Consider the following 17,011-nt stretch of genomic DNA (forward strand, 5'->3'; position numbering starts at 1 on the left):
CAAATCCTTCTGCAGACTTCCGGTATCCTCTGCACTTTTTGCTTTACCACTCATCTTAGTGTCGTCTGCAAACTTTGACACATTGCACTTGGTCCCCAACTCCAAATCGTCTATGTAAATTGTGAACAACTGCGGGCCCAACACTGATCCTTGAGGGACCCCACTAGTTACAGGTTGCCAACCAGAGAAACACCCATTTATCCCCACTCTCTGCTTTCTGTTAGTTAACCAATCCTCTATCCATGCTACCACTTTACCCTCAATGCCATGCATGTTTAGTTTATGCAGCAACCTTTTGTGTGGCACCTTGTCAAAAGCTTTCTGGAAATCCAGGTATACCACATCCATTGGCTCCCCGTTATCTACTGCACTGGTAACGTCCTCAAAACATTCTACCAAATTAGTCAGACATGGCCTACCCTTTGTGAACCCATGCTGCGTCTGCCCAATGGGGCAATTTCCCTCCAGGTGCCCCGCTATTTCCTCCTTAATGATAGATTCCAGCACTTTCCCTACAACCGAAATTAAGCTTACCGGCCTATAATTACCTGCTTTCTGCCGACCTCCTTTTTTAAACAGTGGTGTCACGTTTGCTACTTTCCAATCCTCTGGGACCACCCCAGAGTCTAGTGAATTTTGATAAAGTATCACTAGTGCCTTTACAATTTCCCTAGCCATCTCTTTTAACACTCTGGGATGCATCCCATCAGGGCCAGGAGACTTGTCTACCTTTAGCCCCATTAGCTTGCCCAATACTGCCTCCTTAGTGATTGCAATCATCTCAAGGTCCTCACCTATCATATCCTTATTTCCATCAGTCACTGGCATGTTATTTGTGTCCTCCACTGTGAAGACTGACCCAAAAAACCTGTTCAGCTCCTCAGCCATTTCCCCGTCTCCTATTATTAAATCTCCCTTCTCATCTTCCAAAGGACCAATAAGGACACCCTATGCTCTACCGCCCCCCCCCCCACCCCCCCCGCACTCCCCCCCACCCCCCCCGCACTATCCCTTTCCATACCTCCGAACTTCTTAACGCGATGGCTCAATCACCTCCAGCAGCCCTGTCACAATCACATTCCTAACCCTCTGATCTGCAACCACCTTCTCCACCTGGAACCGCACCCTTTAGCTGACCATTACCGCTACGCCTCGAGGCCTCCCGTCAAATCCAGAGTGAAACACCTGAGTATCCCAGCCCTTCTTAAGTCTCACTTGATCCTTCACCCTCAAGTGAGTCTCCTGCAGCATTGCTACATCGGGCTTCAAACTTTTAAGGTGCGCAAGCACCCTTGGCTTCTTGACTGGGCCTCCCAACCCCCTCACATTCCACGTGACTTCTCCCCCTCCCTCCCCCTTTGCCACGTCACCCCCCCCCTTCTTATCCACAATCATCATACCACCTGTCATGATATTCATGTGAACATCACAGCACATACACACACACATAATGATGGACAGATCAACGGACCAATCAACACACACAACACGACAGCCAATCACGGACAAGAGCATACACAGTACAAAGCAGGGAACACAAGACTTCCTGGGCACTCGAGCAGGAGAGAACTCAGGGCACAGACCTCATTGCCAGCCACTCAGAGGTTCACCATGTGCTGAATACCAGAGTTTACTATGTTTATAGATCAATGAAATAAAACTGCGTTGTACCATACGCAACCGTGTTGGTTCGTCTGTGTGTCAGAGTACCCAACACTTCATGGTACCAGAAGTGAATTGACACCTACCCACAAATCTGCCATCCTGCGTCATGGACACCGTCAACACACCGCAGCCGCTGCAAGTCGCTGAGAACCTCGGCGTAAATTGGAAAGCTATTCAAGCAGCGCTTCCAGCTCTCTCTGGAAGCCAACGAAAGAGGGAGCGCCTCGGACACCAGAAAGATCGCCATCCTCCTCACCACCGCAGGGCAGCACGCCATCCATATCTACAACTCCCTGGTGTTCGCGGAAGGCGAGCACAAATCCAAATACGAGACGGTCCTTCTCAAGCTCGACCAACACTTTAACGTCGAGGTCAACGAAAGCTTCGAGAGATATGTCTTCCAGCAGCGCCTGCAAGGTAAGGATGAGCTCTTTCAGTCATTCCTCGCCCATCTCCGCATCCTCGATCAGTCCTGCGGTTACGACACCACCTCAGATTCCATGATTCGGGACCAGATCTTTTTTGGGGTCGCCTTGGGCACCTTACGCCAGCAGCGTTTAAAAATAAAAGGCCTCACCTTAGCCTCCGCAATCGAAGCCTGTGTCCTGCACGAAAACGCGACTAGCCGCTATGCACAATTTCAGGCGACTGAATCGGCACGGCAGGGGTCCTACGCGGCCGGATCAGCGAGCCAGGTGCCCCACGAGGCCGTACGGGTCCAGGCGATCGAGTTCCTCCCAGCCCGCGGCCCGGACGACATCGGCCATTTCGCGCGCTTTTCGGGGCCTCCCGCGCTTGTGCACGCCAAAACCTACGGCAACACTGAGGGACGTGATGCGCAGGCGTGCCCGACGCAAGATTGAACTGCGTATGCGCAGTGGCGCAACGAACGTCATGACGTCACGACGTGCGGCAACTGTGGAGCTAAACATTTAAAGCGGCAATGTCCCGCAAGAACCCGACAATGCGTACGCTGTGGCAAGGTGGGCCACTACACTGCTTACTGTCGAGCAGCTCAACCTGTCAATCTTCCACAATTCCGACAACCTCGCAGGGACGTGCGGACCATTCAGCCTCCCCATTACGAATCTTGCCCAGACGACATCCAGACCCGTGACACAGATGACCGAGACGCCTTCCGTGTTGCGGTCATTGAAGGGAACCGAGTTAACACGATCAATCCAGGTGATGAATGGTGTGCCACCCTGACGGTCAACCGATCGCCGATAACTTTCCGCCTGGACACTGGCGCCTCCGCCAACCTCATAGCATGGTCAGCCTTCTACGCCATAAAGGTCAGACCACCAATTCGGCCGTCCCGGTGCAGGATGGTCGACTACAACGGGAACGTTATCCCGGCTATGGGATCCTGCCAGCTCCACGTGACACAAAAAACACACACGGCCACACTCTCATTCGAGATAGTTGGCTCATCGAATGATTCCCTGCTAGGCGCACAGGCATGCAAGGCTCTCCACCTCGTACAACGAGTCCACTCTCTCTCTCCAGACGGAACGTCTGACTTCCCGGATGCAGAGTTTAACGCATAGCTCCAATCGCTCCTCGCCCACAACCAGGAGGCATTCAAGGGCATGGAAACACTGCCATACACCTATAGAATTCGGCTCAAACCAGACGTCACCCCGGTCATTCACGCACCTCGCAGAGTCCCTGCGCCACTCAAAGACCGCCTCAAACAGCAGCTGCAGGATCTCCAGGACCAACGGGTCCTATCCAGGGTCACGGAGCCCACGCCGTGGGTCAGCTCCATGGTGTGTGTCAAGAAGCCCTCCGGCGAGCTCCGGATCTGTATTGACCCAAAAGACCTCAATAACAATATTATGAGGGAACATTACCCCATACCCAAACGGGAAGAGGTCACGAGTGAAATGGCCCAGGCGAAAATATTTACCAAACTGGATGTCTCTGAAGGCTTTTGGCAGATCCAACTAGATCCGTCCAGCCGAAAGCTGTGCACTTTCAACACCCCTTTCGGCAGGTTCTGCTACAACCGAATGCCATTTGGCATCATCTTGGCATCCGAGGTCTTTCAAAGGATCATGGAGCAGATGATGGAAGGCATCGAAGGGGTGCACGTCTACGTGGACGACGTCATCATCTGGTCCACCACACCACAGGAGCACATCTAACGTCTCCAACGCGTCTTTGCACGCATACGTGAAAACGGCCTGCGCCTCAACCGAGCCAAGTGTTCTTTCGGCCAAACCGAGCTGAAGTTCCTGGGGGACCACATTTCCCGGTCAGGGGTCCGTCCGGATGCAGACAAGGTGAGCGCCATCACAGCCATGCCGCAGCCGGCAGACAAGAAAGCAGTACTACGCTTCCTAGGCATGGTCAACTTCCTGGGGAAGTTCATTCCCAACCTTGCCACCCACACGACAGCTCTGTGCCACCTCGTCAAAAAGTCCACGGAGTTCCAGTGGCAGCACACACACCAGCAGGAATGGGAGGAGCTCCAACTTAAGCTCACCACTGCACCGGTACTGGCGTTTTTCGACACGTCTCGTGCTACTAAAATCTCGACTGATGCCAGCCAGTCCGGCATTGGGGCAGTGCTCCTGCAGCGGGATGACACTGCGTCATGGGCCCCGGTCGTCTATGCCTCGCGGGCCATGACCCCCAGAGAGCAGCGCTACGCGCAGATCGAAAAGGAGTGCCTGGGCTTGGTAACCGGTTTAGACAAGTTCCATGATTATGTGTATGGTCTTCCCCGGTTCACTGTTGAAACTGACCACCGCCCCCTGGTCAGCATCATAAACAAGGACCTGAACGAGATGACACCTCGCCTCCAGCGCATCCTACTTAAACTCAGGAGGTATGACTTCCAACTGGTCTACACCCCAGGGAAGGACCTTATCATTGCGGATGCCCTATCGAGAGCAGTGAGCACGCCGCCAGACTCGGAGGGGTTTGTATGTCAGGTCGAGGCGCAGGTGGCCTTCACATCGGCAAATCTGCCAGCTGACGACTCCAATCTGGCCCGCATTCGCAGAGAGACTGCGGCCGACCCCCTTCTACAATGTGTGATGCGCCACATGACGGGAGGGTGGCTCAAAGGGCAGTGCCCGCAGTTCTACAATGTCCGAGACGACTTGGCCGTCATTGATGGTGTCCTTCTGAAGCTGGACCGGACTGTGATTCCGCACAGCATGCACAAGCTGGTCCTCGACCAACTACACGAAGGCCACCTGGGGGTCGGGAAGTGCAGAAGGAGGGCCCGAGAGGCGGTATACTGGCCTGGCATCAGTGACGATATTGCCAATGTGGTGCTCAACTGCCCAACCTGCTAAAGGTTTCAGCCGGCGCAACCTCCTGAAATGCTTCTGCCCCATGAGCTGGTGACGTCCCCATGGGCGAAGGTGGGTGTGAACCTCTATCACTCGCTCGGCAGGGACTATGTCATCGTCGTTGACTACTTCTCCAACTACCCAGAGGTCATACGCCTCCACGATCTGACGTGGTCCGCTGTCATCAGGGCCTGCAAAGACACTTTCGCTCGCCACGGCATTCCGATGACGGTCATGTCGGACAATGGGCCCTGTTTCGCCAGCCAGAAATGGTCATCGTTTGCTGCCTCATATGGCTTCACACACGTGACGTCTAGCCCTCTGCACCCCCAGTCCAACGGAAAGGCGGAGAAGGGAGTTCACATTGTCAAGCGGCTCCTCTGTAAGGCTACTGCTGCCGGATCGGATTTCTGCCTCTCCCTGCTGGCCTATCGCTCGGCCCCACTAGCCACTGGTCTCTCACCAGCCCAGCTGCTGATGGGTCGCGTCCTCAGGACTACTGTACCTTCCATCCTGGCGCCCACGATCGACCATGCTCCGGTATTGCACAGGATGCAACTGCAGCACGGTCGCCAGAAGAGGTCATATGATACACGGGCAACTGATCTTCCCGCCCTGACCCCTGGAGACAAAGTCCGCATCCATCTACCAGAAGGTGGCTGGTCAGCACCTGCCGAAGTTCTCCGACGCGTGGCTCCCCGTTCGTTCCTGGTTCGCATGCCTGATGGATCCGTTCATCGGCGCAATCGCTGGGCTCTTCACCTGCTTCCACGCTCGCTACGAGACCTTACACCGACACCGTGCCCTCCTGTTGTTCCTGATTTCGACTTCGTGGAGCTGCCTGCTACCATGCCCCTTCCGTCGTCGCCCGTGGCCAGGCCCGTTCCTCAGCCGGTGGTTCCAGACCCACCCTTGAGGCGGTCAACCCGAATTCGGCGCCCACCTACTAGACTGGACTTATGAGACTGTTTATACATTGAACTCATGCAACCACTGTGTTAATATGTTTATGTTCTTATCGTTACAGGAATTTGCTTTATCGTTCAATGTTTCCCCGTTCTTTGTTCATGGTACAACCTCGTTGTTATGTCACACCCGACATCGCCCCTTGTATATAGTTAAACCCCATGTACATGCTGTAAATATTGCATACACACACATTTAGCTACACTCAGTACACATCTCTATTTATAACCACGTAGGCACATAATCCTGTAAAAAAGGGGGGATGTCATGATATTCATGTGAACATCACAGCACATACAGACACACATAATGATGGACAGATCAATGGACCAGTCAACACACACACGACAGCCAATCACGGACAAGAGCATACACAGTACAAAGCAGGGAACACGAGACTTCCTGGGCACTCGAGCAGGAGAGAACTCAGGGCACACACCTCATTGCCAGCCACTCAGAGGTTCACCATGTGCTGAATACCAGAGTTTACTATGTTTATAGTACAATGGAATAAAACTGCGTTGTACTATACGCAACCGCATTGGTTCGTCTGTGTGTCAGAGTACCCAACACTTCACCACCGGGCCCTGCCCCATGAGCCTGACCCGTCCCTTTCCATTATTAACATCAAACCTTCTCCGCCCCCCCTCCCAGAATCGCCCCTGGTACTTTCCCTCGAAAAAATCTCACCCAGTATTGATCCTCCCCCCCCCCACACTTGCTCGCCTTGTAGGCCCATCTAAACCTGCTAACCAGGCTCCAATGTTTGCAGCCGTCCACTCACCTCACCTCCAATCACTAGCCAACTTTAGTTAGCTAGTGCGGGTAGCGCCCCTCCCCAAAAGGCGTACTGTCCCCTCCCACCCAGTCCCAGAAGAAAAAAAAACAATCTAACCCATACAATTCAATAAAATAACATATAGCCGTTTCAACAAAAAAAAAGGAACAAAAATGCCAATCAAACCAAACAAAAACTTAAACTCTATAACAATGTGAAGTCAAGTAAGTTACAATACAGGTCAGTGAAAAAGAAAGTTATAACATTTATACATTTTCCAGCTCCCCAATCACAGTCCATGATCTCTCTTCCAGCTCCACTCCTCACGTCTGTCCCAAGCCTTCTGCCTTCATGAACGCCTCAGCCGCCTCCCCCATTTCAAAATAAAAATCTTTGGCATTGTACGTCACCCTCAGCTTTGCCAGGTATACCATACCAAATCGCAGTCCCTTGATGTACAGTGCCGCCTTCACTCGGCTGAACGCCGCTCGTCTCTACCAACTCCACCGTCAAGTCCTGGTAAATCCGAACTCTAGCAACATTCCACTATACCTTCTGCTTCGCCCAGCTTAACACCTTCCCCTTCATGTGGTATTTATGGAAGCAGATAATTACTGCTCTCGGCGGCTCATTTCCTTTGGGTTTCAGCCTTAACGACCGATGAGCTCGGTCCAGTTCATACCACCCTCATCCCTCCGCCAGCATTTTAGCAAAGTACTCAGTTGGCCTTGAGCCCTCTGCCCCTTCGGGCAAGCCCACAATTCTCAGATTGTGCCGCCTCGAGCGGTTCTCCAAGTCCTCGAGCTTTGCTCGGAGTCCTCTGTTGACCTCCACCACCCTCCGCAGCTTGTTCCCCATCGAGGTGAGCTGGTCGCTGTGCTGCGACACGGCCTCCTCCACTTCCTTCACCTTTTCACCTTGTTCTCTCACCTCGACCAATGTCCTTGCCACATCCACCCTCACCGGGGCGATTGCCTCCTCCACCAATGAATGATCTCAGTCCGACCACCATCTCCTTCCTCAATGCCTCCATGTGCCTCGCAAACTGCTTCTCCAGCTCCACAGCCATCACCTAGGTCATCTTTTCCACTGTAAGTAGTGCGGCCCCATTATGTGGTCTGGTATCCGCCATCTTGTCAGCGCTTTTACTGGTCCTCTCCTCCAGCGGCTAGCCCGCGTTTCCTCCCTTCCGCACAGCTGTTTTTGGCACCCCTTAACCACTTAGTATTTTTCTCATTCTTTCTTCATTCTCGAGATAAATAAATAATAAAACAAACAAAAAAAATTTTTTAACTTTTATTTTAAAAAAATTTCAAAGTACATTTCAAAAATCAAAGAACAAAAAATCTCTTCCCCGGGTCCGGACTTCAAACATCCCAAACATCCATTTTCAGCGGGGGAACCACCCGGTGTGCGCTGCTCCCCTTCTACATTTGTCCTGAATTCGGGCCTCGCCTCAGGCCAAACTCTCCCCGCCGCTTTCTTCAGGTTCGATGCCCCTGCACCTCCGGCCACGGGTCTCCCCACCGGCTCCAAACCGGCCCGACACAGTGCCAGTCCCTCAGGCCCAACGGTCAAAGAAATCCCAACCTGCGAAATCACGGGAAACCCCCAGAAAACGCCAAAATGTCTCCGACCGGCGGAAGTCCCTCTCCAGTGCGACCAGAAGCCTCTCACATTCCTGAGACTCATGCTCGTCTCACCAATTGACTATCAAGAGTTAACCCTTAGCAATGTCAGCTCCCCACAGTCTCAAAGTCAAGCAAGTTTACAGGCAGGATCGAGGCCTTCCAAGCCCAGTGGGCACCGCATTGTCTAGGGTGCTTTATTAACCCATTTAATTTGATATTTTTAAGTTTCAGTTGCTCTTTTTGTTTTTGTTTAGGGGAGTGCCTCTTAAGGAATGGCCCCTTTTAATTTGTCCCTCCATTTGTTTGATTTCGTTCAAAGTCAAGGAATGGGAAGAATACTCAAAGTTCAAGGCTCAATGCTTGGTTGCACAGGATCTAGAAGCACTGGGTTACACCTCCGAGCCCCCAAAAGGGGACTCGAGGATGAAAAAGTTCCTCAATTGGCTGGACATGCCAGTCGTGGGGGAGAGGATAGAAAACAGGGGGCTGGAAACACAATTAGAACTGGTGCTTCCAGAAATTCATGCCAGCACTGGCCTCGCACATGCTCAAGGTGCTCACAAACTCACAAGTAGCACCCTGCCTCCAACTCTACCACAAACCTCAATCTTGCTGATACCCAAGAAAGACAAAGATCCAACCGAATGTGGATCCTACAGATCCATCTCGCTGCTCAACGTAAACGTAAAAATACTGGCCAAGATCCGGGCCAGGCGACTGGAGTAATGCGTACCACAGGTAGTCGCAGAGGACCAGTCAGGCTTTTTTATGGGTAGGCAGCTAACATCGAACATCAGGCCCTGCTGAATGTGATAATAACCCCATCCGGGGAGAGAACACCAGAGGTGACCATTTCCCTGCACGCAGAAAAGTCCTTCGACAGAGTCATAGAGCAGAGTTCACCGCCTGCGTGAAACTTCTGTACGGTGCTCCCATGGCAAGTGTGCAGACTAACACCACCAACTCTAAATACTTCCAGCTGCACAGAGGCACAAAGCAGGGATGTCCCCTGTCCCTGCTTCTATTTGCCCTGGCAATCGAGCCACTGGTGATCGCCCTCAGAATGGCAAAAAATTGGAAGGCGACCCAGAGAGGGGACAGAGAATACAGAGTCTCACTCTATGCGGATGACCTGCTCTTCCATGTCTCAGACCCCTAAAGCAGCGTTGAGGGGATCATGATGCTCCTGAAAGAGTTTGGAGCCTTCTCGGGCTACAAGCTTAACCTGAGCAAAAAATGTTATGTTACATAAAATGTGAAAACCAATAAAAACATTTACAAAAGAAAGAAGCACTGGCTTGTTTCTCTGCCGGAACCTTCACGCCCACCAGTCAGGATCCATTAGCCCCCAAGGCAGATATAACCGCCCAATTGACCCTGGCCATTCGGATTTAATCCCCAGGCGGGAGACTAAAGGCGAGGCTTATTGGGAGAGAACATAGGCCGAGGCCAGTCCTGTTTTTGAGATAAGAGGGCACCTCAGCTATGAGTAAGCGGCCACTGCCGGCTAAGGTCTGGGACTGGCTGCTTCCAGTTCTGGAAGGCCAATGAGTCAGGGGAGGTAATGATGGTCAGCAGCTACGACACCTACCTGACTCTCTCTCTCTTTCACATTCCTCACAGGAATCCAATCGATATTGAAATGGAGCCAGCCTTCCCACTAATAACTGCACTGGAGGAGCACAGACTGCAGCAGCAACATGTGCAACAAGGGAAGACCCTGCAGAATGGGACAAGGGTTGCAGGGCAGGCTCAGGGGCCGCAGGCCGCACCAGCCTTGCAGGGGGTACAAAGTTGCCGAAGGAGACCAAGGGTCTACAGGACACGCATGGCCTTCATGGAGTTGTCGAACAACATGTACCGCCTCACGAGGGAGACTGTGCAACACCTATGCCACGTCATAGATTATCATAGAATTTACAGTGCAGAAGGAGGCCATTCAGCCCATCGAGTCTGCACCGGCTCTTGGAAAGAGCACCCTACCCAACCCCCATAACCCAGTAACCCCACCCAACACTAACGGCAATTTTGGACACTAAGGGCAATTTATCATGGCCAATCCACCTAACCTGCACAACCTGACCCAAGCCGGAATCGAACCTGGGACCCTGGAGCTGTGAAGCAATTGTGCTATCCACAATGCTACCGTGCTGCCCCTGCCGTCCTTGCTGACTTGGAGCTATGTGGCTGCAGAGGACACCCACTCCCTGTTGCCCTGAAGGTCATGGCAGCACAAAATCTCTACACAACAGGGTCCTTCCAGGGTTCCACGGGTGACCTTTGTGGAATATCATAGGCATCCGCCCATAAGTGCATTTGTGACTTTACGCTAGGTCTCTGGAGTACATACATTTTGACCTGGATCAGGCCTGGCATATGAGAGGGCTACCGGCTTTGGGAACATAGCTGGTCTGCCACAGGTGCAGCGGGCAATTGATTGCACCCATGTTGTTCTCCGCCCCCTGTGGCACCAAGGAGTCCCTTTCATAAGCCGGAATGCGTACCGCTCTCTCAAAATCCAGCTGATGTGTGACCAGCAGATGCACTTCATGCATGTGTGTGCCCGTTTTCCAGGGAACATGCATGTCAGCTTCATACTCGGCCAATCGCAGATCCCTGGAATTTGAGGGACACGCCAGGCTGCAGGGATGGCTCGTTGGGGGGGCAAGGGATATCCTCTCAGGTTATGGCTGATGACACCAGTGCGGAGGCCACAGAGCAGGTACAACAAGATTTACGTTGCAACCCGATCTGTCACCTAGCCGTGCACAGCCTGGTCAAGATGCAACTCCACTGCCTCGACAGGTCTGGTGTGGCCTAAGTACAGCCCCCAGAGGGTCTCCTGCCTTGTCGTGGTCTGCCGTGTCCTAAACAACCCAGTTCTGCAACAGGACAGATCCAACCCAGCCAATTACTGCCCTATTAGTCTACTCTCCATCATCAGCAAAGTGACGGAAGGAGTCTTCAACAGTGCTATTAATTGGCACTTACTCAGCAATAATCTGCTCAGACACTCAATTTGGATTCTGCCAGGGTCACAGCTCCTGACCTCATTACAGCCTTGGTTTGAATATAGACAAAAGAGCTGAATGCCAGAGGTTAGATGAGAGTGACTGCCCTTGACATCAAGGCAGCATTTGACCGAGTATGGTATCAAGGAGTCCTAGCTAAACTGGAGTCAATGGGAATCAGGGGGGGGGGGGGAACTCTCCGCTGGTTGGAGTCATATCTGCCACAAAGGAAGATGGCTGTGGTGGTTGGAGGTCAATAATCTCAACTCCAAGACATCACTGCAGGAATTCCTCTGGGTCGTGTCCTAGGCCCAACTATCTTCAGCTGCTTCATCAATGACCTCCCTTCCATCATAAGGTCAGAAGTGGGGATGTTTGTGGATGACTGCACAATGTTCAGCACCATGCGCGACTCCTCAGATAATGAAGCAGTCCGTGTCCAATTGCAGCAAGAGCTGGACACTATCCAGGCTTGGGCTGACAAGTGACAAGGCACATTCGCACCACACAAGCGCCAGGCAATGACCATCTCCTTTCTACATGAGAGGATCTAACCACCGCCCCTTGACATTCAATGGCATTACCATCGCTGAATTCCCCCACAATCAATATCCTTGGGGTTACCATTGATCAGAAACTGAATTGGACTAGCCACATTAATACTTGGCAACTGGGACAGGTCAAAGGCTAGAAATCCTACGGCGAGTAATTCATCTCCTGACCCCCCCAAAGCCTGTCCACCATCTACAAGGCACAAGTCAGGAGTGTAATGGAATACTCTCCACTTACCTGGATGAGTGCAGCTCCAACAAGATTCAAGAAACTCGACAGCATCCAGGAAAAAGCAGCCCACTTGATTGCTCTCCCTTCCACAAACATTCAAACCCTCCACTACCGATGAGCAGTGGCGGCCAGAAGTACAATCTACAAGATGCATTGCAGTAACTCACCAAGCTTCCTTAGAAAACACCTTCCAAACCCACAACCACTACCATCCAGAAGGCCAAGAGCGGCAGATACCTGGGAATCCCACCACCTGGAGGTTCTCCTCCAAGTCACTCACCACCCTGATTTGGAAATATATCGCTGCTCCTTCACTTTCGCTGGATAAAAATCCTGGAACTCCCTCCCTAATAGCACAGTGGGTCTACCTACAACTCAAGGACTGCAGCAGTTCAAGAAGGCAATTGACCACCATCTTCTGAAGGACAACTATGTATGGGCAATAAATGCTGGCTGAACCAGTGACGCCCACATCCAGTAAATGAATTTTTAAAAAGTAAAAATAGGCACATATAAATAAATAAGCTTAAGTAAGCTAATATTGAGTTGAAAGAGTGATTGATATTGAAGCATATTGGACCCAATTTTAACAGTGCAAGTGAGTAGATTTTGAATTAATCTCGCCCATAGTTTTTTGCAACATCTTTTTTATAGCAAAGATAATGCGAGAGAAAGAGATGGCCTCAATATAAAAATGACATGTTATTATGAACCAAGGCTGTTTATATAAAAGCTATGGCTCAGAGAAAGGAATGAAATTAACAGTCACAAGCTCAAATCTCTGTTTGACAATCTATTCAAGTAATTGGATGGTCATAAAACATCAGCCAATGTTGCATCCAGTAGGAAGACCATAAAGAAAATGGTCTGAGGTGCAATGCAATGTTTTCAACATGGTTGGAAAGACCTTTTTCTATCTTCCAGCCTTGGTGGCGTGAACAAGCCTAGAGAAGCCATTTTCACATTTCTTCATTAAACAAATACAAGTGTTAGATGCATTACTGCTGTACGCTGATTTGTATGGGTGTATAAGATTAATATTTGATCAAACATAAACAAAGTGAATCAGACTTCCTTAGCTTTCTGAATTGGTGAAAGAGGTTATGCAACAGTGTGCTCTTGAGCAGTCTCATTTTTGAATCTTAATATAGTTTGGACCATAGTTAGATAATAGGTATAGCAAGGTCAGGGCTGTATTTCACAGGGTGTGTATTGCTTGTGTCGTCCACCCCCTCCCACTGTCACCGGTCATTGCAAGAGTTGGCCGACAGCTGATGGACCAAAAAAAAGCTTGGGTCCCAGTAAGAACATGCAGCTGACAGGCTAAACAGTCAGAGTGCAACCTTTACTCTCAGAGGAAGGAGGTCCCACCCCTGATTGGCCAGCAACTCTAGCAGTACCAGAACCTGGTAGTGGTGGGCATTGCTGAACTTCAAGCAGATCCGTACAAAACTTCAATGCATCCTGGAGTCAGGTAGGTTCCTTGCTTTTGGGGTAGGGTGGAATTGAGAAGTCTCGGGGGTGAGGGGGGAGTGAGGGGCTGGATTTTGGAGCACATGGGGAGGAACAGAGATGGAGATAACATCTGGGGAGTGGTGCAATGCACCACAAAAAAATACTTCATCCTTTCCTTTCTGCCTTTTAACAAGTTGCGTTTAAAAAATGGCCTGCCCACTCCCATCCAGCTGTGCACACCAGCTGTATTATGGTTATTGTAGAAGCACTAGAACACACAAACACACAGAAGATGGGCATTAAGAGAATGTACAAGGGTTATTAGTGTTTGCTTGTATGCAATGGAATATGGTTTGATTTATAAATTTGAGTTGGAATGTTTATTTTTGCATTGTGGCCAAGCGGACACTGTCATATCAATGACAAAAGGAGAGGGACTATTGGTAAAGGGAGAAATGAGGTTGTATTCATTGGTATTACAATTAGATAAGTTCTTCACAGACAGCCCAGGCAGAAAGGGATTGTCTAGGTTGTGTTTCCCTTCCTCCTCCTCCTTCTCTCCCTCTTGCTCCTCAGCTACTCACTGCACAGCTGTTGGCAAGGTTGGCTTCTTATGACGGCAAGGTTGTGCAGTATGCAGCAATTCACCACTGATCTGCATGCTCTCGAATCATTCCCCAAGTCAGGCTTTTACTGCATACCTGAGCCAGATTTTCGATGAGAGGTGGAAAATCTAATAACCCAAATTAATTCCAGATCACGACTACTTGCACCAGTTGCATCACTTTCACAATGCAATTTTAAAATTCAGATAGCTTTATTAGCCAGGAGTTGACATTGACATGCAATTAGAGGTGCCGAACACCTCCAGGACTGCCTGCTTGGTGCCAGCAGAAAAGGCTAGCAAGCATACTGTGCGCTGCTGTTGCCTTGCCAAAGAGTGCATGAAGAGGCTTGGCTGAGAGTCCAGACTCATAAAAGGATTATCTAAATTGGATGTTGTTTGGACACCGCACAGTCCATCACGCAAACCTGCCTCCCATCCATTGACTCTGTCTACAACTCTCGCTACCTTGGGAAAGCAGGCAGCATAATCAAAAAACCCTCCCACCAGGGTTATTCCCACTTCCAAATTCTTTCATCAGGCAGGAGATACAAAAGTCTGAGAATACGCATTAACAGATTCAAAAACAGCTTCTTCCCCGCTGTTACCAGAATCCTGAATGACCCTCTTATGGACTGAACTAAGCTCTTCACACGTCTTCTCTACTGAATAGTACTACACTCCGTATGCTCACCCGTTGCCTGTGCCTATGTATTTACATTGTGTATTCATGTATGTCCTATGTTTTCTCATGTATTGAACGATCTGTCTGGACTGTATGCCGAACAATACTTTTCACTGTACCTCAGTACACGTGACAATGAATCTAATCCAAATCCAAATTTGCACAAGATTAAGAAGCATGAATGATTACAGCTTCTGTTATTGTTACTTTAATCGTCTGTTTTATTGTCATATTGATAGGCTTGTAGGAACAGCAGTTCTTTTTCAAAAAAATGTGACTGATGTTTTTTCTTTCAAAACAATTCTAAACATGCCATTGTTGTATAGGATTATTAGTTATGTAGATGGTGTATACTAGGTGAATGGGGAGGGAAGGAGCATGGGTTGACATGAAGTGCCAATGGGGATGGGTGAGGGGCATGAGTTGGAATGGGTGCAATGAGTGGACATGAGGGGGGGGAGGGGAGTATGAGTTGGTATTGTGAGTATGAGGAACCCTGGGGGTGGGTAGCAGGTATAGGTTGGAATGGAGGGAACTTGGGAGACTATAAGGGACCCCTGGTGTGTGGAGTCATGAATTGGCATAGAGTTGGCTTGGGCCCTATGGGGGGCCATGGGGAGTGTGGGGTGTGATGGGCGAGTGCGAGAGGGCATAACAGCCTTTAGTACATCTGGGACAAAAAATCCCGGACAACTGAGACAGTCCTTTCAGCCAGCTCTCCCACATCTGTCTCTGAATGAAAAGCAAGGCATTTGAAGGCCTATCCACTGAGGCGGGTGCAGTGAGCTGGGAAATTTCACAACTCAAGCTGCCTGCCTTGGTAGTAAAAATCCAGGTCTCTGATTGCTTATGACTGAGTTTAACAAAACTATTTCCTATAAATTATTAATTAGAAAATTAAGTCATAATTGTATGTCCTGCACCAAAAAACAAATCTACAGCTTCTAATTACCTGTTCCTCAGGCCTGTTTCGATTTCCTCTCTTCAGGGAACCAGCTACCACCAATACAGACTTTACAGCTCTAAGGCCCCAATCATAATGATCCTACAAGATTATATGAATTTAAATAGGAAATGAATCAATGGAGAAAAAAAATAGTTGTTTGAGAAGCGTGCTTCTTTTTCATTTGTTAGATTTACATTACCTGCTTTGACAGCAGCTCACGGCAAAGCGTGTAGAGACTTATAAATTTTCTGGCAAGCAGCCTAGCATCTATAAATCCCTCTGCCACCAACATTATTTCACAGATCAGTTCAAAGTCTGGGATCACCATCGCACAAGGTCTGACAAATGTAAATTATGAAAGACACATTACAAAAGGTGGAAATAACCAACCATTGTTCATGCAACTCCCGCCTCTCTTTATCTTTTCATTAACTTTGATCATTCCATCCTTCTTCAACTCTTACTTTGTGACATTTTTCTCTACTGGATCTAGTCATTCTTGCCACAATGCAGGTATTACAGGGCCTTATTATGGTGTTGCCTCCTTTACCTTCATAGTCATTTCTATTTAAAAGGAGGCAGCCGGACTTTTGTAGCTGTTGGGTTTTAAAGCAGCTGTTTGAAGGTATGAACCATGGATTGGAAATGGGATGAGTTTTAAAGTGAAATGATTTTGCCTCCTTTACAATTCATCACAAAATGTTAATGCATGAATTATGTGTGTTAATTAAAGTGAGTCATAACAGTGCTGTGATTGAACAATGTAAACAACCATTAAACAATGGTCTGAAATTTTGTAATTATGGAGAACCTCTCCATTGTTACAAAAATGACTGCGGCGGCCCAGATACAGTCCTGAACATAGCACCTACCATTTTCCCAGTCGGGGGAAAATGGGGGCAGGTTCCAAATTGCACATCCATGGTTCACGGTGGCAGTTGTGTATATAAAACAGCAACTGCCTCCAGTCATATCAGATCTTTGTCAGCTAAGAGTGGGAAACACAATGTGTGCAGATTACACCTTGTAGGAGCAGGTTTAAACTTTACTGCATTGCTTGGATAGGGGGATTTGCCACATAGTTGTAATAAAAGATCAACATTTTGAATGTGGAAGGGTTGTTTGACGCCTTGCAAAAATTCACCTAATTGATAAAAAGGTATACAAGCTCCTAGTATG

At 49.5% G+C, this 17,011-nt stretch overlaps 1 protein-coding gene across 1 annotated transcript in view; it reads right to left on the bottom strand.

The window, feature by feature from the left end:
• dnah9l (dynein, axonemal, heavy polypeptide 9 like) overlaps positions 1-17,011 on the bottom strand; it is a 1,249,478-nt gene that overhangs the window by 761,992 nt on the left and 470,475 nt on the right. Inside the window, exons 34-35 of the mRNA XM_072476205.1 lie at positions 16,032-16,170; positions 15,839-15,931 (exon numbers count right to left, since the gene is read on the bottom strand). Coding sequence (XP_072332306.1) covers positions 15,839-15,931; positions 16,032-16,170 — 232 coding nt within the window. The remainder of the gene's footprint in view (positions 1-15,838; positions 15,932-16,031; positions 16,171-17,011) is intronic.

The sequence above is a fragment of the Scyliorhinus torazame genome, chromosome 2, assembly GCF_047496885.1.
Source record: "Scyliorhinus torazame isolate Kashiwa2021f chromosome 2, sScyTor2.1, whole genome shotgun sequence".
In the NCBI taxonomy this organism is placed as follows: Eukaryota; Metazoa; Chordata; class Chondrichthyes; order Carcharhiniformes; family Scyliorhinidae; genus Scyliorhinus; species Scyliorhinus torazame.